Source organism: Nomascus leucogenys, chromosome 11, assembly GCF_006542625.1.
Source record: "Nomascus leucogenys isolate Asia chromosome 11, Asia_NLE_v1, whole genome shotgun sequence".
Taxonomy (NCBI): domain Eukaryota; kingdom Metazoa; phylum Chordata; class Mammalia; order Primates; family Hylobatidae; genus Nomascus; species Nomascus leucogenys.
Genome location: NC_044391.1, coordinates 64,483,046 through 64,504,449, shown reverse-complemented (window position 1 = coordinate 64,504,449; position 21,404 = coordinate 64,483,046). Strand labels below are relative to the sequence as shown.

The following is a 21,404-nucleotide window of genomic DNA, read 5'->3' as shown; positions in this document are numbered from 1 at the left end:
ATCTTCAAACTGCTTTCCACAGGGGCTGAACTAATTTATATTCCCATCAGCAGTGTATAGCATTCCCTTTTCTCTGCAGCCTCCCCAACATCTGTTATTTTTTGACTTTTTAATAACAGCCATTCTGACTGGTGTGAGATGGAATCTCATTGTGGTTTTGATTTGCATTTCCCTAATGATTAGTGATGTTCAGCATTTTTTCATATGCTTTTGGCCCATGGATGTCTTCTTTTGAGAAGTGTCTGTTCATGTCCTTTCTTCCGTTTTTAATGGGATTATTTTTTGCTTGTTAAGTTCTTCATAGATTCTGGATATCAGACCTTTGTTCATGCATACTTTGAAAATATTCTCTCCCATTCTGTAGATTGTCAGTTTACTCTCTTGATAATTTCTTTGGCTGTGCAGAAGCTATTTAGTTTAATTAGGTCCCACTTGTCAATTTTTTTTTTTTTTTTAGATGGAGTTTCCTTCTGTCACCCAGGCTGGAGTGCAGTGGTGCAATCTCGGCTCACTGCAACCTCCACCTCCTGGGTTCAAGCCATTCTCCTGCCCCAGCCTCTCAAGTAGCTGGGATTACAGGTGGCCACTATGACACCTGGCTAATTTTTGTATTTTTATTAGAGACGGAGTTTCACCATATTGGCCAGGCTGGTCTCAAACTCTTGACCTCAAGTGATCTACCCACCTCTGCCTCAGAAAGTGCTAGGATTACAGGCGTGAGCCACCATGCCCAGCCTTCACTTGTCAATTATTGGCTTTGTTCCAGTTGCTTTTGGAGTCTTTGTCATGATATCTTTGTTAGGTCTTTTGTCCAGAATGGTATTTCCTAGGTTTTCTTCTAGGGTTTTTATAGTTTTAGGTTTTACATTTACGTTGTTAACCCATCTTGAGTTGATTTTTGTATATGGTAAAAAGAAGGGGTTCAGTTTCAATCCTCAGGATGTGGCTAACCAGTTATCCCAGCACCATTTATTAAATAGGGAGTCCTTTCCCCATTGCTTGTTATTGTTGACTTTAACAAAAATCAAGTAGCTGTAGGTGTGTGGCCTTTATTTCTGGGTTCTCTAACCTGTTCCATTCGTCTATGTGTCTGTTTTTGTACCAATACCATGCTGTTTTGGTTGCTTATAGCCTTGTAGTTTGGCTTGATGTCAGGTAGTGTGATGCCTCCCTCTTTGTTATTTTTGAATTAGTTTTAATTGCCAAGATTGTTTGAAGCTGAGCTAGCAGTAGTGCCTGGGAGTCGGTTAGGTGAAACAAATTGAGGTCTTTTATTAATATTAAGATTAAAACACCTTGATTTTTTCTGTGAATTTAAAAAAACTGAAAGTCATGTAACTTTTGATTTAACTAACATTTTCTGAGTATCTATTATGTCAGTATGTCACACTTTAATCCATATTCCCACCCTGTGTGGAGGTATTATCTTCCCTTATTTTGCAGATTGGAAACATACCTGAGTAGTTTACTGACCTAATCAAGGTCAAACAAAATAGCATGTGGTTGAGCTTGATTATGCTTCCTAAATCAGTACTGTTTTCATCTACCTAACATTTGCCTTCTGAGAACAAGTTTTTGGATGATAACTTCCATTTCGGCCAGGCACGGTGGCTCACGCCTGTAATCCCAACGCTTTGGGAGGCCAAGACGAGTGGATCACGAGGTCAGGAGTTCAAGACCAGCCTGGCCAAGATGCTGAAACCCTGTCTCTACTAAAAATACAAAAATTAGCTGGGCTACTTGGGAGGCTGAGGCTGGAGAATCGCTTGAACCCCGGAGGTGGAGGTTGCAGTGAGCCGAGATTGCCCAGCCTGGGTGACAGAGCGAGGTTCTGCCTCAAAAAAAAAAAAAAAAAAAACTAAACTAAAAATTAAAATATAACTTCCATTTCTACCAACTTGATATTACTTGCCATTGACTTAATAGGCATATTGGGGCATATCTTGGGAGAGACAAGATACCTTTTGAGATTCTGAGACCAAAATATAAAGTAAAGGGGATCCCTTCAGGAAATCCCCAAATCATTTTGGAGTTTTCCCAAAGTATTTTGGGATTTGTATCATAATAATATGTAAAATCATTATAGATCATAGGAGGTGTTTTAGATGGTACCTGGCACAAATATCATTGAAAAAGCATAGTGAGAAACTTGTTCTTTTTCAATACACTTTCAGTCCTCGCATCAATCATTCTGTTTAAGGATGGAGAAAGCTGATTGATACTATTTACATATATCAACATTTGCTGATTTACCTTTCTAGCCAACTATGCAGACCTCAGGCTCAGAAACATGAGCATGCAACAATATAATATGTAGCTAGAATGTAATAGGATTGCATTGTTTTATTGAATTTATCTTCCCTTTTATTTATGGCAATCAATTCTGGCTTCCTGTTTATGTGATGGTATTATGTTTCCTTTAAAACTAAATTTAATTTTAAAGAGGTAGAATCAATTTAAAGGTATTAAATAAATAACGGTATAGACATAGCAGAAATTATGATACCAATACATGAATGATTAGAGTATGAGAAATATACTGGTACAGTTGAGAGTCCCCGAAATCAGAGATGGGCTCTACCACTGCTTTAATATGCGACTTTAGTAACCCACTGATTCTGTTGTAGAATTCTCGGACTTGAAGTACTGTTAGTTATCATTTTTCAGTCCAGGATAGTATTGCATCAAACAAACTTATGAAATACATACAAATTTGAGACATTATGTGCAGAGGCATTGATGATCACATGCTATATCTTAAAATTTTACTGATTGAGAGTTGATTTTAGCAAGTCTTATGAAACACTAAGAACAATGTCTGGTGCCTAGCAAATTCTCAGTAAATTTCAGCTGGTATTATTACAGTTAGTATTACTTTACTATGCTCCCTGATAAAATTTTTATAATAAAATGGTTAGTGACTTTCCATTGAGGTCTGATCTGACTTAGTCTTAGCATAAAGTAATTACAATTCGTATTTTTAGAGGTTTTTTTTTTTGTAGTAGTAGAAACAACTATTTCTAAATCTGGGGATTTAGTAGTTCATTCAAATTAGGATCTTTAAGAGCTGCGTAGGTCAATGTTCCTTAACATTTTCTACCTGGGAGCAATCTTTAAGAGAACAAAAAGAAAATGAAACTATATATAATTTAATGCAAAGTTTTTTACATTAATGTAAGGGTAGGAAAAGAGGTTGGAGGAAGATATGGGGAGGTAGGAAAACAGGACTTTTTTCCTCCATTTACTTTTGATGTTTGAATTTCAAACATGAGTATATTTGTGTATTATTTTGCAGTTAAAAACACTGAAGATTACATAAAGATCAAAGAGGGAAATTTAAGGGAATTAATGGGTTATGATTGCATTTGTTTGGAATGGTTTTGGTGGCTCAAGACAACATTTTGAGAGAGAGAGATTTTTATGCATTGTACATTTTAATGGCACCAATGGCAGCTAGGATAACTAGTTTAAAGTTTAGGGTCTGTGTTAATAGATTTTGCTTTCTAGTTTCAGAAAGATTCTGTCTCACAGTACTGTTTTAATCTGTTTTTCTAAGCCCTCTGATTTATGTATATTTAATAGGCCACAAAGTAATATCAAATATATGGCATAATAACCAACAAATATTTGAATAAGTGAAAGGTACTCTACAAAATGCTATGGGAAAGACAAAAATAAATAATATCCCTTTCTTTGAGGGATTAACAGTGTTAATATCCCTTAAGTTTTCATTTGATTTGAAATGCCTCTTGCAAATGGAATATGCAGACTAAATGGCAAAGAGAAAAACAAGCAGCATCTTTTCATTTCACTTACAGCTCACTGTATGACCAATAATATGTTACTTGACCTCTCAGCACTCCATTCTAAATCCTTAAATGATACTTATTGAGCATTTCTAAGCATCTCGAGATCTCTTAAAATATGCTTTGAACTATTCAGTCTAAATGCTGCTTTCTAAAAAGCTACTAGTTTAAAGAATGGGAAATGGTGTTAATGGAGTTAATCTTGTGTAATTTCAGTATGGGTTGTCAAGAATACCTCTAAGTAAAGAAAATGACGCTAATCTTCTTAAGCAATTCATTTTCTCAGCAACTTTGAGGCAGGAGTTAATTTACTCTGCCTGTGTACATAGGCCGTCTCTTAGAAAAGAAAAATTTTACTATGGAAAGAAGTCAGGATAGCCATGAAATTATTTAAATTTAGTCTTTAGAACATATTGCAAAATATAAGATATATTAAATTGTCTTTTTTGTTAGAAACTCAACTACCAATGTAGAAATAAAACTCCTGTTGCAAGGATGGAGTTTAGCCATGGAGTCAAAACAAGAGCTATTTGGTTATTTTAAAAGAGAAGACATCAAAGAGCTGGTCACTCCTTAAGTAAGGGAGTTTGGGCAGCAGGATAGGGTGAAGAGTGGAGGGGGTTGAACTCAATTCTTTATGCTTTTATACCAAGCCTCCCTTTTCTAACAAGCCTTACTGGCATTTCCTTAGACTAGTTAAGTCAGGATTCTGAGTTTTTCAGTACAATATGGTTTTAATCTGAGCTGATCATTGTTTTCCAATGCCTCCCCTGGGGCAGGGGAACATAAAGGACTAGTGTTCTTTTCTAAAAAGGGAAGATGGATATTTTTCTATAACCTTTATAATTCCCTTATAATAAAGTAAATGATAGGTTATAATAAAATGAATTTTTTTGCATATGATTTTCTTTTTTTTGCATGTAAAAATTTTATTATTATTATTATTATACTTTAAGTTTTAGGGTACATGTGCACAATGTGCAGGTTTGTTACATATGTATCCATGTGCCATGTTGATGTGCTGCACCCATTAACTCATCATTTAGCATTAGGTATATCTCCTAATGCTATCCCTCCCCCCCTCCCCCACCCCACAACAGTCCCCGGAGTGTGATGTTCCCCTTCCTGTGTCCATGTGTTCTCATTGTTCAATTCCCACCTATGAGTGAGAACATCCGCTGTTTGGTTTTTTGTCCTTGCGATAGTTTACTGAGAATGATGGTTTCCAGTTTCATCCATGTTTCTACAAAGGACATGAACTCATCATTTTTTATGGCTGCATAGTATTCCTTGGTGTATATGTGCCACATTTTCTTAATCCAGTCTATCATTGTTGGACATTTGGGTTGGTTCCAAGTCTTTGCTATTGTGAATAGTGCCGCAATAAACATACGTGGGCATGTGTCTTTATAGCAGCATGATTTATAGTCCTTTGGGCATATACCCAGTAATGGGATGGCTGGGTCAGATGGTATTTCTAGTTCTAGATCCCTGAGGAATCGCCACACTGACTTCCACAATGGTTGAACTAGTTTACAGTCCCACCAACAGTGTAAAAGTGTTCCTATTTCTCCACATCCTCTCCAGCACCTGTTGTTTCCTGACTTTTTAATGATCGCCATTCTGACTGGTGTAAGATGGGATCTCATTGTGGCTTTGATTTGCATTTCTCTGATGGCCAGTGATGATGAGCATTTTTGCATGTGTTTTTTGGCTGCATAAATGTCTTCTTTTGAGAAGTGTCTGTTCATGTCCTTTGCCCACTTTTTGATGGGGTTGTTTGTTTTTTTCTTGTAAATTTGTTTGAGTTCATTGTAGATTCTGGATATTAGCCCTTTGTCAGATGAGTAGGTTGCAAAAATTTTCTCCCATTCTGTAGGTGGCCTGTTCACTCTGATGGTAGTTTCTTTTGCTGTACAGAAGCTCTTTAGTTTAATTAGATCCCATTTGTCAATTTTGGCTTTTGTTGCCATTGCTCTTGATGTTTTAGACATGAAGTCCTTGCCCATGCCTATGTCCTGAATGGTATTGCCTAGGTTTTCTTCTAGGGTTTTTATGGTTTTAGGTCTAACATGTAAGTCTTTAATCCATCTTGAATTAATTTTTGTATAAGGTATAAGGAAGGGATCCAGTTTCAGCTTTCTGCATATGGCTAGCCAGTTTTCCCAGCACCATTTATTAAATAGGGAATCCTTTCCCCATTGCTTGTTTTTGTCAGTTAGGTCAAAGATCAGATAGTTGTAGATATGTGGCATTATTTCTGAGGGCTCTGTTCTGTTCCATTGATTTATGTCTCTGTTTTGGTACCAGTACCATGCTCTTTTGGTTACTGTAGCCTTGTAGTATAGTTTGAAGTCAGGTAGCATGATGCCTCCAGCTTTGTTCTTTTGGCTTAGGATTGACTTGGCGATGCGGGCTCTTTTTTGGTTCCATATGAACTTTAAAGTAGTTTTTTCCAATTCTGTGAAGAAAGTCATTGGTAGCTTGATGGGGATGGCATTGAATCTATAAATTACCTTGGGCAGTGTGGCCATTTTCATGATATTGATTCTTCCAACCCATGAGCATGGAATGTTCTTCCATTTGTTTGTATCCTCTTTTATTTCATTGAGCAGTGGTTTGTAGTTCTCCTTGAAGAGGTCCTTCACATCCCTTGTAAGTTGGATTCCTAGGTATTTGATTCTCTCTGAAGCAATTGTGAATGGGAGTTCACTCATGATTTGGCTCTCTGTTTGTCTGTTATTGGTGTACAAGAATACTTGCGATTTTTGTACATTGATTTTGTATCCTGAGACTTTGCTGAAGTTGCTTATCAGCTTGAGGAGATTTTGGGCTGAGACAATGGGGTTTTCTAGATATACAATCATGTCATCTGCAAACAGGGACAATTTGACTTCCTCTTTTCCTAATTGAATACCCTTTATTTCCTTCTCCTGCCTGATTGCCTTGGCTAGAACTTCCAACACTATGTTGAATAGGAGTGGTGAGAGAGGGCATCCCTGTCTCGTGCCAGTTTTCAAAGGGAATGCTTCCAGTTTTTGCCCATTCAGTATGATATTGGCTGTGGGTTTGTCATAGATAGCTCTTATTATTTTGAGATACGTCCCATCAATACCTAATTTATTGAGAGTTTTTAGCATGAAGCGTTGTTGAATTTTGTCAAGGGCCTTTTCTGCATCTATTGAGATAATCATGTGGTTTTTGTCTTTGGTTCTGTTTATATGCTGGATTACATTTATTGATTTGCGTATGTTGAACCAGCCTTGCATCCCAGGGATGAAGCCCACTTGATCATGGTGGATAAGCTTTTTGATGTGCTGCTGGATTCGGTTTGCCAGTATTTTATTGAGGATTTTTGCATCAATGTTCATCAAGGATATTGGTCTGAAATTCTCTTTTTTGCTTGTCTCTGCCAGGCTTTGGTATCAGGATGATGCTGGCCTCATAAAATGTGTTAGGGAGGATTCCCTCTTTTCTATTGATTGGAATAGTTTCAGAAGGAATGGTACCAGTTCCTCCTTGTACCTCTGGTAGAATTCGGCTCTGAATCCGTCAGGTCCTGGACTCTTTTTGGTTGGTAAGCTATTGATTATTGCCACAATTTCAGAGCCTGTTATTGGTCTATTCAGAGATTCAACTTCTTCCTGGTTTAGTCTTGGGAGGGTGTATTTGTCGAGGAATTTATCCATTTCTTCTAGATTTTCTAGTTTATTTGCATAGAGGTGTTTGTAGTATTCTCTGATGGTAGATTGTGTTTCTGTGGGATCGGTGGTGATATCCCCTTTATCATTTTTTATTGAGTCTATTTGATTCTTCTCTCTTTTCTTCTTTATTAGTCTTGCTAGCAGTCTATCAATTTTGTTGATCTTTTCAAAAAAACCAGCTCCTGGATTCATTAATTTTTTGAAGGGTTTTTTGTGTCTCTATTTCCTTTAGTTCTGCTCTGATTTTAGTTATTTCTTGCCTTCTGCTAGCTTTTGAATGTGTTTGCTCTTGCTTTTCTAGTTCTTTTAATTGTGATGTTAGGGTGTCAATTTTGGATCTTTCCTGCTTTCTCCTGTGGGCATTTAGTGCTATAAATTTCCCTCTACACACTGCTTTGAATATGTCCCAGAGATTCTGGTATGTTGTGTCTTTGTTCTCGTTGGTTTCAAAGAACATTTTTGTTTCCGCCTTCATTTCGTTATGTAGCCAGTAGTCATTCAGGAGCAGGTTGTTCAGTTTCCATGTAGTTGAGTGCTTCTGAGTGAGTTTCTTAATCCTGAGTTCTAGTTTGATTGCACTGTGGTCTGAGAGACAGTTTGTTATAATTTCTGTTCTTTTACATTTGCTGAGGAGAGCTTTACTTCCAACCATGTCGTTAATTTTGGAATAGGTGTGGTGTGGTGCTGAAAAAAATGTATATTCTGTTGATTTGGGGTAGAGAGTTTTGTAGATGTCTATTAGGTCCACTTGGTGCAGAGCTGAGTTCAATTCCTGGGTATCCTTGTTAACTTTCTGTCTCGTTGATCTGTCTAATGTTGACAGTGGGGTGTTAAAATCTCCCATTATTATTGTGTGGGAGTCTAAATCTCTTTGTAGGTCACTGAGGACTTGCTTTATGAATCTGGGTGCTCCTGTATTGGGTGCATATATATTTAGGATAGTTAGCTCTTCTTGTTGAATTGATCCCTTTACCATTATGTAATGGCCTTCTTTGTCTCTTTTGATCTTTGTTGGTTTAAAGTCTATTTTATCAGAGAGTAGGATTGCAACTCCTGCCTTTTTTTGTTTTCCATTTGCTTGATAGATCTTCCTCCATCCCTTTATTTTGAGTCTATGTGTGTCTCTGCATGTGAGATGGGTTTCCTGAATACAGCACACTGATGGGTCTTGACTCCTTATCCAATTTGCCAGTCTGTGTCTTTTAATTGGAGCATTTAGCCCATTTACATTTAAAGTTAATATTGTTATGTGTGAATTTGATCCTGTCATTATGATGTTAGCTGGTTATTTTGCTCGTTAGTTGATGCAGTTTCTTCCTAGCCTCGATGGTCTTTACAATTTGGCATGTTTCTGCAGTGGCTGGTACCGGTTGTTCCTTTCCATGTTTAGTGCTTCCTTCAGGAGCTCTTTTAGGGAAGGCCTGGTGGTGACAAAATCACTCAGCATTTGCTTGTCTGTAAAGTATTTTATTTCTCTTTCACTTATGAAGCTTAGTTTGGCTGGATATGAAATTCTGGGTTGAAAATTCTTTTCTTTAAGAATGTTGAATATTGGCCGCCACTCTCTTCTGGCTTGTAGAGTTTCTGTCGAGAGATCAGCTGTTAGTCTGATGGGCTTCCCTTTGTGGGTAACCCGACCTTTCTCTCTGGCCGCCCTTAGCATTTTTTCCTTCATTTCAACTTTGGTGAATCTGACAATTATGTGTCTTGGAGTTGCTCTTCTCGAGGAGTATCTTGGTGGTGTTCTCTGTATTTCCTGAATCTGAATGTTAGCCTGCCTTGCTAGATTGGGGAAGTTCTCCTGGATAATATCTTGCAGAGTGTTTTCCAACTTGGTTCCATTCTCCCCGTCACTTTCAGGTACACCAATCAGATGTAGGTTTGGTCTTTTCACATAGTCCCATATTTCTTGGAGGCTTTGTTAGTTTCTTTTTATTCTTTTTTCTCTGAACTTCCCTTCTCGCTTCATTTCATTCATTTCATCTTCCATCAGCGATACCCTTTCTTCCAGTTGATCGCATCGGCTACTGAGGCTTCTACAGTCTTCATGTAGTTCTCGAGCCTTGGCTTTCAGCTCCATCAGCTCCTTTAAGCACTTCTCTGCGTTGGTTATTTTAGTTAAACATTTGTCTAATTTTTTTTCAAAGTTTTTAACTTCTTTGCCATTGGTTAGAATTTCCTCCTGTAGCTCAGAGTAGTTTGATTGTCTGAAGCCTTCTTCTCTCAACTCGTCAAAGTCATTCTCCATCCAGCTTTGTTCCATTGCTGGTGAGGAACTGCGTTCCTTTGGAGGAGGAGAGGCACTCTGCTTTTTAGAGTTTCCAGTTTTTCTGCTCTGTTTTCTCCCCATCTTTGTAGTTTTTTCTACTTTTGATCTTTGATGATGGTGATGTACAGATGGGTTTTTGGTGTGGGTGTGCTTTCTGTTTGTTAGTTTTCCTTCTACCAGACAGGACCCTCAGCTGCAGGTCTGTTGGATTTTTCTAGAGGTCCACTCCAGACCCTGTTTGCCTGGGTGTCAGCAGCGGTGGCTGCAGAACAGCGGATTTTCGTGAACCGCAAATTCAGCTGTCTGATCATTCCTGTGGAAGTTTTGTCTCAGAGGAGTACCTGGCTGAGTGAGTTGTCAGTCTGTCCCTACTGGGGGGTGCCTCCCAGTTAGGCTGCTCAGGGGTCAGGGTCCCACTTTAGGTGGCAGTCTGCCTGTTCTCAGATCTCCAGCTGCGTGCTGGGAGAACCACTACTCTCTTCAAATCTGTCAGACAGGGGCATTTAAGTCTGCAGAGGTTCCTGCTGAATTTTTGTTTGTCTGTGCCCTGTCCCCAGAGGTGGAGCCTACAGAGGCAGGCAGGCCTCCTTGAGCTGTGGTGGGCTTCACGCAGTTCGAGCTTCCTGGCTGCTTTGTTTACCTAAGCATGCCTGGGCAATGGCGTGCGCCCCTCCCCCAGCCTCGCTGCCACCTTGCAGTTTGGTCTCAGACTGCTGTGCTAGCAATCAGTGAGACTCCGTGGGCGTAGCACCCTCGTATCCAGGTGTGGGACACAGTCTCCTGGTGTGCCGTTTTCCAAGCCCGTTGGAAAAGCACAGTATTAGGGTGGGAGTGACCCATTTTCCAGGTGGCATCTGTCACCCCTTTCTTTGACTAGGAAAGGGAAATCCCTGACCCCTTGTGCTTCCCGAGTGAGGCAATGCCTCACCCTGCTTCTGCTCCCGTATGGTGCACTGCACTGACTGTCCTGCACCCACTGTTTGGCACTCCCTAGTGAGATGAATCCGGTACCTCAGATGGAAATGCAGAAATCACCGGTCTATTGCATCACTCATGCTGCGAGCTGTAGACCGGAGCTGCTCCTATTCGGCCATCTTGGCTCCACTTTCTGCATATGATTTTCAAAAGGAAACATTTATTTTTATATAAAATATTACAAAGGAATCAAATACATTCTTATTCTATGTAAATAATAATGTAATTTTCACATTTAGGAGGCAATAGCAAATCTGGGAAGCAGTTATTCTAAGTTGTAAGAGCATTCTCCCAGTGCATTGGAAAATTTGATGACTATTTTTTATGTCTTCTTTATTTTGATGATTATAATGATGTTCTAACTGGGTGGGCTTCATTTCTCACTCTAGTCAGTCAATCTTGTTTACTATTGTCAATTATTGTCCAAAAAGTAGAAATGTGATCCTGCCATTGTTTGGGGGCCATAGAACATTTCAGAAGCTTCCCAGTGCCTATGTAGTAACAGTCCAAACCCCTCAACATAGCACATTTACACCTGCAAGTATGGCCCTAAATCTTCAAGTGGCATCTGTCAGTACTCCACAGTACATACCCTTTGTTACAGCTGCTTCACAAATACAGGTTGAATACCCCTTATCTAAAATGTTTGGGACTAAAAGTTTCAGATTTCAGATATGTTTGGATTTTGGAATATTTGTACATGTATAATGAGATACTCTCAGAGTTGGGACCTAAGTCTAAACAAAATTCATTTATGTTTCATATATACTTTATACACATTAACCTGAAGGTAATTTATTTTTCCCTTGGGAACACTGAATAGACTATGTGTTGTGCACCTACATTTTGACTGTGACCTATCACATGAAGTCAGGTGTGGAATTTTCCATTTGTGCCATCATGTCAGTACTCAAAAAGTTTTGGATTTCAGAGGATTTTGGATTTTGAATTTTCAGATTAGAGATGCTCAGCCTAATAGCAAATGTTCCCATGTTATACACCTCAAACTCCCATTCCCATTGGCTGGAACATCTCTGCTTATATTAAATGCCTTTTCTGTGAAATATGTGTTCTCATAGCCTTTTGTATAGTTCTCTACCATCTCATTGCTCACATTGTATTGTACTTATTTGATTAAATATCTAGATCATCTACTGTGAATTATTCAAGAGCATTGATCTTTATACCTCTGGCACCTATCACTGCCTGACATATACCAGGGTTAAAAATGCTGAGTGAATACTGCAAATATACCTTAGCAAATTTATTTGGTAAATACATATCTCAAGAAAGTTCTGAAATAGTTCTTTCCCCTCACAGAAAGTTTAGAGTATTAAAATCGGGTATCATTATAATGCTCTTTCTTTTGTAATAGTTTCATCTTTGCCTTTTATTGAAATATTAAATGCATTGTAGAATTTCATTTAAAATTTAGAACAAGCTGTCAGGTATGATAACTATTCTCATTTAACAAATGAGGATTCTAGGGCTTGAAGAAGTTAAGTAGCTTCCTCCAGGTTGTAAAGAGAGTTTAACCTGGCCCTTTTTGGTTTTAAGGCCATGATGATAACCACTTTGCTCTACTGATTTCTAATGGGAAGTGCTTCAGTTTTCCACTTTGCCTAGCTAGTGATTATTTAATTTCTGCTTATCTCTGAATTTATCTGCGTATTTCTAAAACTTTATGACGTTAAGGAAAGTTGGGGAAAATTCACTTTTATAGTGTAAAGAAGAACTTTTATAATGGTCTTCTTACTTTTCTTGATAGCTTTACCACCCATGTATTCATTCCTAAAAAATACACAGTTTTGTCTGATTTTGAATTTTATGTGAATGGAATTGTACATGTCTGTGTTTGTGTCTTCCTTCTTTTACTCAATACTGTTTCTGAGATCAATCATATTATTTGTTAATATTTTGTTTAGGATTTTTGCATCTCTATTTCAGTGTGAGTTTGGAATGTAAATTTCCATTCTCAGACTATCTTCTGGCCTGAATTTGGCTACATGAGTATATGTTCTAAAAATTTACTTACACTTTCAATAAATTTTAAGGACTTTTATATTGTTATGTATCAAATTATTTAGGATGCAAGAATAAATATTATAAAACATCCTTTGGTTTGAGAAAACTACTAAATCTGTTAATAATCCTTTCACCTCTATTGAAACAGATGCGTTTTTAAAAGCTGCCCTGTTTTCTCTTTGCTTTGGGGTTTGGGGAACACACACACACGCGGATGCACACAAACGAACACATATATTGAACTTGCACATACATATATATTTTTTCTTGAGACGGAGTCTCACTCTGTCGCCAGGCTGGAGTGCAGTGTCACAACCTCGGCTCACTGCAACCTCTGCCTCCCGGGTTCAAGCAATTCTCCTGCCTCAGCCTCCCGAGTAGCTGGGACTACAGGTGTGTGCCACCATGCCCGGCTAATTTTTGTATCTTTAGTAGAGACGAGGTTTTACCATGTTGGCCAGGATGGTCTTGATCTCTTGACTTCTTGATCCGCCCCCCTCAGGCTCCCAAAGTGCTGGGATTACAGGTGTGAGCTACCGTGCCCGGCTGGTGAGCTTGCATTTTAAATGTAATAGGGGAGTAGTCTACCCTCACCCTCCCAAAGTGCTGGGGTTACAGGTGTGAGCTACCGTGCCCAGCTGGTGAACTTGCATTTTAGACGTAATAGGGGAGTAGTCTATGAGAAAACCCATGGTGATTACCATGACAACAAAGGAAACCATCCATAGAATGAAGACACAACCTACGGAATGGGAGAAAACATTTGCAAACCATACATATCATAAGGGGTTAATATCCAAAAGTAATTAATAGCAAGAAAAAAACTTGATTAAAAAATGGACAAAGGACCTGAATAGACATTTCTCAAAGAAAGACATATAAATAACCAATAGGTATATGAAAAAATGCTCAACATTGCTAATCATTAGGGAAATGCAAATCAAAACCACAGTGACTATCACCTCACATCTGTTAGAATGGCTATTATAAAAAAAGACGTAAGATAACAAATCTTGGCAAGGATGTGGAGAAAAGGAAATCCTTGTACGTTGTTGGTGGGAATGTAAGTAAGTACAGTCATTATAGAAAATAGTGTAGAGACTACTCAAAAAATTAAAAATAGAACTACCATATGATTCAACAATCTTACTACTGGGCATATATTCGAAGGAAAGGAAATAAAGTAAGTATGTTGAAGAGATCTTTGAACTTCCATGTTTATTGCAGCAGCATTCACAATAGCCACAATACAAATCAACCATTCAGCAGATGACTGGATAAAGAAAATGTGGTACATATACACAGTGGAATACTATTAAGCCTTTAAAAAGAAGGAAATTCTGTCATTTGCTATAACATGGATGAACCTGGAGGAACTTTCAATAGCTGTAAACTTTGGATGACTCTAAAAGAAGACTTTCAAATTTTCCAAAAAATTTTATATGCAGTTAAATAGCATTTACTATTTGCTAGGCACTGTCACAAACACTTTGCCTGTTATTCTTTTAATCCTAAGTTTAGCCAAGAAGTGTGTGTACCCATTGCACACACAAAACCCACTCTTAAAGTATTATGGTCAGAAAAGCAAGCTTGAATGTCTCATTAAAATTGCAAAAATACTTTATTTTGAAATTTTATACAAATTCTATACTTAATATCTTCTCTAGTAGTTGTATTTTGTTTTTCTTATAATTATGTAAAGAAAGGTAATCATTTTTCCCCCACTAATACCCTTAATCCTCTCCAGTCTACTTTAGAGTCACACAATTATCATTTTCTTCATGTGAGGGGAAAAGGTTGGGGAGCAATACACTATATGGAGTCATAAAATAGAGGAAGAAGCTGAAGGCAAGATTCCTCATTATTCTTAATCATTCTGCATTTTCAGGGTGAATTAAAAATAAATAATATTATAAAATATGATGTCCATATAAAAATGACATTTATTGCCCTGTGTGTTTCTTCTTTGTTTTTCTCTCTCTTTTTGGTCCATGCCCCCATGCTCTCAGTCTTCACTGGACTTGATCAGTTCCACAGCCACAGAGAGCCATAGGTGATTGGTTGGCTTCATAACATACTTCTGTGACCTTTGTACTGATGATTACTTAGTGCTCCCAAAAGAAAACTCACTAGGAGCCATCCTTCAACTTCAATGCCTGCTCTAATTTCACAGTGAAATATATCCTTGCACTTATAACCCCCTCATAGGTCATGTAACTCTACTAGGTATACTTGCATGGCTTAGTGCACTAAGAAAAGCTTACAGTTCACTGCCTATTTCTGGAGTTTTAGGATGTTTATTTTTATTATGCAATCACTTTTTAGACGATGAATTAAAGTATTTTGATAACCAGCTGAATAGCTCTAGCAATTGCAGGTGAATAGAATTTCTTTTAGTAGGAGCTACTGGGAAATATTCTGTATACGTTCTTTGAAAAGAAAAATTAGCAAACTTAGCATTTTCAATCCTTGACCACTGCGTTTACAATTGTATTTCATGTTATCCAAGAAACTAGATAAAACACTGTCTTATAAGACATGAGTTAGAGTTTAGATTTCTGCCAAAACACCTTTAGGTGACTTTTGATATGAACATGGCTGTATAAGTGGGGATTTTTCCCCCTTCTGGAAGTCATACAAAAGTAATGAGAAAAATGACATTAAAAAAACCCTACCAACAATATAATAAGCAAATATAACAAACACCTATGAGCTACCAAGAGCAGATGAGACCTGAAAATTTGCATAGTAGAGAATGAAAAAAGTGGCAAGACTATTTAATAATAGCGGATCTCAAAAGCAGCAAAAACTGCTTTCTCTAAAGAAAAAGAGTTAATTTGCTTATTGCCAAGGGTGTAAAAATTAAGTAAGCAAAACCGGCAGCAGAAACGCTGCTGAACCTGACTTGGGGCTAAACAAAGCATCACAAACAATGGTGTGCTATATTTGTAGAAGTAGAAGAGGGAATCTTTGAGTTATAAAGCTTGGAAGATTTTCTTGGCCTCTCCCTCCTAATCAAGATCTTCCTGCAAATAGCTGGTCTGGGAAATTCAACTCATTGAATTACTGGTAATAAAAGATACTGGCATGGCCTCAATACATAGATACTGTAAGATAAACATGTGGAAGAGAGCAGCAAAGTTTACCAACAGACTACACAAAGGTGGCCATAAAGAAGATAAAAAATGTGATAAACACATAATTTTTTTGTAAAACAATAATTTCTATAAAGGATGACTATAAAAAGGAAATGGATCAAGTATAAAAACACAGGAAAGATATGACAAGACAAAAGGAGGAGGAGATGAAACCTGAGATAGTGGATCTTAGGAAAGATGCAAAAGACAAAAGCAAAATCATCAGAAAAATGGAAATAAATTGAAAGAAGCACAGGTAACAATAGACAATGAGGAAAACAAATTAAGAGAAAACAAAGACTACCACTAGAACAAAATTGAGCTCTCCCAAGATTTAAACACAAAACAGATACCCACAAATGCAAGAAAAACAATAAAATGAAATGTTAATGGGTTAGGATATAAAAGATTACAAAAGACCTTTGTGTTTGTGTTAACAAGAATCTCTGAGACAAAACAAAAATTATACTTTCCCATGGAATTAACAGAGGGTATGGAATTTAAGGAAAGCTTGATGGACTGACTATAAGGGTGATATAATTTTTTTTTTCTTTTTTAAGCAACACAGTCTTGCTATGTTGTTCAGGCTGAAGGGCACTGCCTATTCACAGGTGTGATTATCATAAGGCACTGCAGCCTCAAACTACTGGGCTCAAGCAATCCCCCTGCCACAGTCTCCAAGTAGCTGGGACTACAGGCACATGGCACTGCCCCAGGCTGACATGAATTCTTTATGGCTAAGCAGAGAGCCATATTAGCTCCCATTCTGAGGGTAGGTAAACTCAACCTAACATAATCTGTGTACCAGCCTAAGCTCAATTCAAACTCTAGAAAGAGTCAGAATAAACAGCCTTTCTTCCAACAGCCAAATAAGGAAAGAGCTTGTACTGTTTGGGAAATAAATAAAACAAAACACCACTGATATCTTATACTCAATGTTGGGAATTGAATTTTTAAAATAAGGCATTTAGTGAAGCAAGAAAGAGTGATCCATAATGAAGAAAACAATGTTAAAATATTGAAGAGCTTCTCCTAAAAGATCGGAATGAAGGCAAAAATGTCTGCTGTCATCACTTCCGTGATAGTAGAGGTCCTAGCCAGGGAGATAAAGTAAGGAAAAGAAATAATATGTAAATACATAAAGTTTGGAAAGGAATAAATTATTATCTTTGGAAGACAACATGATGGTGGACATATAAAATGCAAAGGAATCTACAAACAAACAGCCAGAACTAATCGATGCTTTTAGGAAGTTCACAGACTAAAAGGTCAATGTGCAAAAGTTAACTTTATTTCTACATAATGGCAATGAATAATTGAACAATGAAAATTTAAAAACAACATTTACAATAGCATAAAAGTATAAAACAATTAGGAGTGTATTTAACAAGTGGTTACATGTTCTCTACACTGTTAACAAAACATTTCTGAGAGAAAAAAAGACCTAAATAAATGGACAGATGTATGATGTTCATTGACTGGAAGACTCAATGTTGTTAAAATGGTTTACCCCAAATTGGTATACAGATTAGATTAAATGCCAACCAAAACACAACCTCTGTTTGACAGCCTGTTTTTTGTGTGAAAAATGGTACAAATCAGCAGTCTCCAACCTTTTTGGCACCAGGAACTGGTTTCGTGGATGACAGTTTTTCCACAGACAGGGCGGGGGGAAGTGGGGAAATGGTTTTGGGATGAAACTGTTCCACCTCAGATCATCAGGCATTAGGAGCCCAAAACCTAGATCCCTTGCATGCACAGTTCACAATAGGATTTGCACTCTTATGAGAATCTAATGCTGCTGCTGATCTGATAGGAGGAAGAGCTCAGGCTGTAATGGTGGCTCACCTGCCACTCACCTCCGGCTATGTGGCCGGGTTCCTAACAGTCCAGTGCCGGTACCAGTGGGTACCAGTCTGTGGCCCGGGAGTTGGGAACCCCTGGAACAATGATTTGGAAAATTGTTTGTCATTTTCTCATAAATTTCACATACACTTACAATATGATTCAGTAATTCCAAACTAGGTATTTACCAAAGATGAATGAAAATACATGTCTACACAAAAGAAGGATAAAAAAATGTTCATGGTAACTGGGCTCTGCCGCAGTGGCTCATGCCTGTAATCCCAGCACTTTGGGAGGCCAAGGTGGGCGGATCATGAGGTCAAGAGATTGAGACCATCCTGGCCAACATGGTGAAACCCTGTCTCTACTAAAAATACAAAAAATTAGCTGGGTGTGGTGGAGCGCACCTGTAGTCCCAGCTACTCGGGAGGCTGAGGCAGGAAAATCGCTTGAATCTGGGAGGTGGAGGTTGCAGTGAGCTGAGATCGTGCCACTGCACTCCAGCCTGGTGACAGAGCGAGACTCCGTCTCAAAAAATAAATAAATAAATAAATAAATAAATAAATAAATAAATAAATGTTCATGGTAACTTTATAATAGTCAACAACTGGAAGCAACCCAAATGTCCATAAAAGGAACATGGATAAACAAGTGATGGTATAGTTACATAATGGAATAAAAAACAATTTTAAACTACTGATCATGCTACATGCATGCATATTAAAAACATTATGTTACATAAGAGAAGCCAGAAGCAAAACAGAACATGTACTATGATTCCATTTATACGAAGTTCAAAGCAGGCAAAATCAACTACGGTAATAAGAATCAGAACAATGGTTGCCTCAGTTTGTAGGGGGGAGGAGAAACCAGTGTGCAGAGGGAAGGAGGTTTGATTTGATCCAAGGGCCACAGGGAATTTTTCATGTGAAAGAAATGTTTGGTACCTTGTTTGAGATGGGATAAATGGATTTATTAATTTGTCAAACTTGTTACACTGTACACACTTAAGAACTGTGCATTTCTGCATGTAAATTATACTTGAATAAAAATATTATAAAATGTGTGTGGTAGCCGTGGCAATTTTTCACTCAAATACTCCTCCAAGAGTCAGATTGGCAGGCGGCATGCAGTTAGCTACAGGCCTGCATTTAGTTACTACGTACTTTCAGGATGTGCTGCAGCGTTGATGACAAGGACATGTTCTCTCCTGCAACTCCACCAGTGCTTAGCAGGGCAGGGATATTAAGGCCACATCTCTGCCCAATGTGAGGTTTCTCTAATGCACAGTCTTTGTTCTGGAGCTCCCTGTAAGGTTGGCCATGACTTTTTCAGAGCTGCACTGCAGTCAGAGGATCTTCCTACCCAACTGTCCTTTCCTTCCCCTCCCTCTTCTCAAGTTTCAGACCCATACAATGGTCTGAAGGCTTTTCCTGCCTACTCTTGCTCCTTCTCTTCATTATCTGTCAGTCAGCCCCCAAAACCTTTTGCATGTTTAATTTCATCTTGGCTTCTGACACAAACTGTCAATTTAAAATAAAACGGTGAGGAAAATGAGGCCATATATATGTCATATCATAGCAGAAAGCAAATCTCACTCTATCCTGTATGATACAGGCTCACCTAAAACAAATAGATTCAAAGTGCTCATATATAAAGTTGTGAACAAAGGCAAATATGAACAGAAAGCAAAGGTCATAATGTTAATATCAGTTTAGAATGAATTCAAGTCAAAATACATTAAATAAGACAAAGAAGGATGATTTATGGTGCTAAAACTTCCAGATTACAAAATTATAATGAGGTGGAATAGTTATGCATTGAATAAAAGGAGTTTCATCAGTCCAAAAGCAGGTATTATATAAATAGAAGGAAAGATAGAAATATACTACTTTCAGGACACTTCACTTTCCTCCATCCATGACAAAGTAAGTGGGAAAAAATATGTTTAGATATAAAAGAATTATGTTAATTCATAAATTAGAAATTTTATATAATATAAAATGAGCTATATAAATGGAGAATACAGAATAAAACTTGTTTTCATTGCCAATGTAGCAGTCTATGGAAACTGGCCATATATTTACAAACATAAAAAATTATATCCCATAACATTGAAAGAGTGGAAGCATCTTTCAATCATAATTTAATACAAGTAGAAATGATTAATGAGTATGGCAAAACCACAGGTACTATGAGGTCCCATGAGAGCAGGGACATTGTTGGTTTGTGGGTTTTTATCATTGTATTCTCAGCACCTGGCACAGTGCCTGGCACATAGTAGGTACTCAATAATTCTTATGACTGAGTAAATGAAGAATAGAAGACAATACTATTGATGTAATTCTTTGTGAAGGACTACAACTAAACTTATTCCGGGTAGATGAAAGTCTCTCTGGAGGCAGAGAGATGATATGCTCATTGATTGATTTATTTGTTCATTCTACAAATATTTACTTACATGGCAGACACTAGGCTAAGCATGAAGCAAACATTGATAAGGGGAATAGACGTAGTTCCTGACCTCAAAGAACTCACAGCCTGGGAGGTAATTGTTGAAGAATTTAGCAATTCTCTATTTCTAATATTTTATGTATGACTGTAATTATATATTTGTAATGGTGCTGTAATAGAGGGTTCTCACAACTATTTTCTTGATTCTCACAGTACAGATGTTGTATCCAATATATAGATAAAGAAACAGATACTTAAAAAGTTATGCTTTGTACTTCATTTAATTTAAGAAATATTTATTGAGTGCCCACTCTATGTCAAATATTTCTCTAGGAGCTGGAGACACAGAAATGAACAAAACAGAGAATGATCCTTCTAGTGAAGATGGTGGGAGGGGGCTGGTAAACAATAAACAAGTAAGTTTAAAAAATCTGGTAAGTATTACAGAATAAACAAATAGATTGATGCAAGTAGAAAGTGACTATAGAGAGGGAATTCAAGGAAGGACTTTCTTAAGGTGGTGACATAGAAACTGAAAAATAAAGAGTTAGGGGAGGGGAGTGGAGCAAGATGGCAGAATAGAAGCTCCACCGATTGTCTCCCCCCAACAAGGACACCTATTTAACAACTATCTACACCAAAAAAGCACCTTCATAAGAACGAAAAATCAGGTGAGCACTCACAGTACCTGGCTTTAACTTCACATAACTGAAAGAGGTACTGAAGAGGTAGGAAAAACAGTCTTGAATCACCAACACCACTCTTCCCCATTCTCTGGCAGTGGTGGCATGGTGTGGAGAGCATTTCTGTGCACTTGAGAGAGGGATTGACTCAGTGCCGCCCTGTTATAGCAGAAAACAAAACTGGGCCAAATTCAGCTGATGCCCACCCACAGAGAGAGCATTCCAATCAGCCCTAGCCAGAGGAGAATCGCAGATCCTAGCGATCTGAACTTGAGTGCCCACAAGCCTTGCCACTGTGAGCTAAAGTGCTCTTGGGCCCTAAATAATATTGAAAGGCAATTTGAAGAGATTGAAAGGACTCATCTGAACTCCTAGCTGAGTCCTAATGTGGAACTGGGCCTAGAGCCGGTAGACTGGGTGGACATGCGATCCACTGAGACACTGGCGGGGGCAACCAAGAGAGTGCTGGCATCATCCCTCATGGCTTCAAGACTCCTTCCCTCTCC

At 38.0% G+C, this 21,404-nt stretch overlaps 1 protein-coding gene across 5 annotated transcripts in view; it reads left to right on the top strand.

Annotated features, from left to right (window-relative positions):
• The window catches only part of PUS7L (pseudouridine synthase 7 like), a 133,197-nt gene that overhangs the window by 32,143 nt on the left and 79,650 nt on the right, over positions 1-21,404 (top strand). For 3 of the 5 annotated variants that reach the window (XM_030822668.1, XM_003252278.4, XM_030822669.1), the window contains exon 10: positions 20,549-21,129. In XM_030822668.1, the coding sequence (XP_030678528.1) occupies positions 20,549-20,667 (119 nt within the window). In that variant the 3' untranslated portion in view covers positions 20,668-21,129. Of the gene's footprint in view, positions 1-20,548; positions 21,130-21,404 lie in introns of those variants that run through there. The other 2 variants (XM_030822671.1, XM_030822670.1) reach the window with 1 other exon arrangement.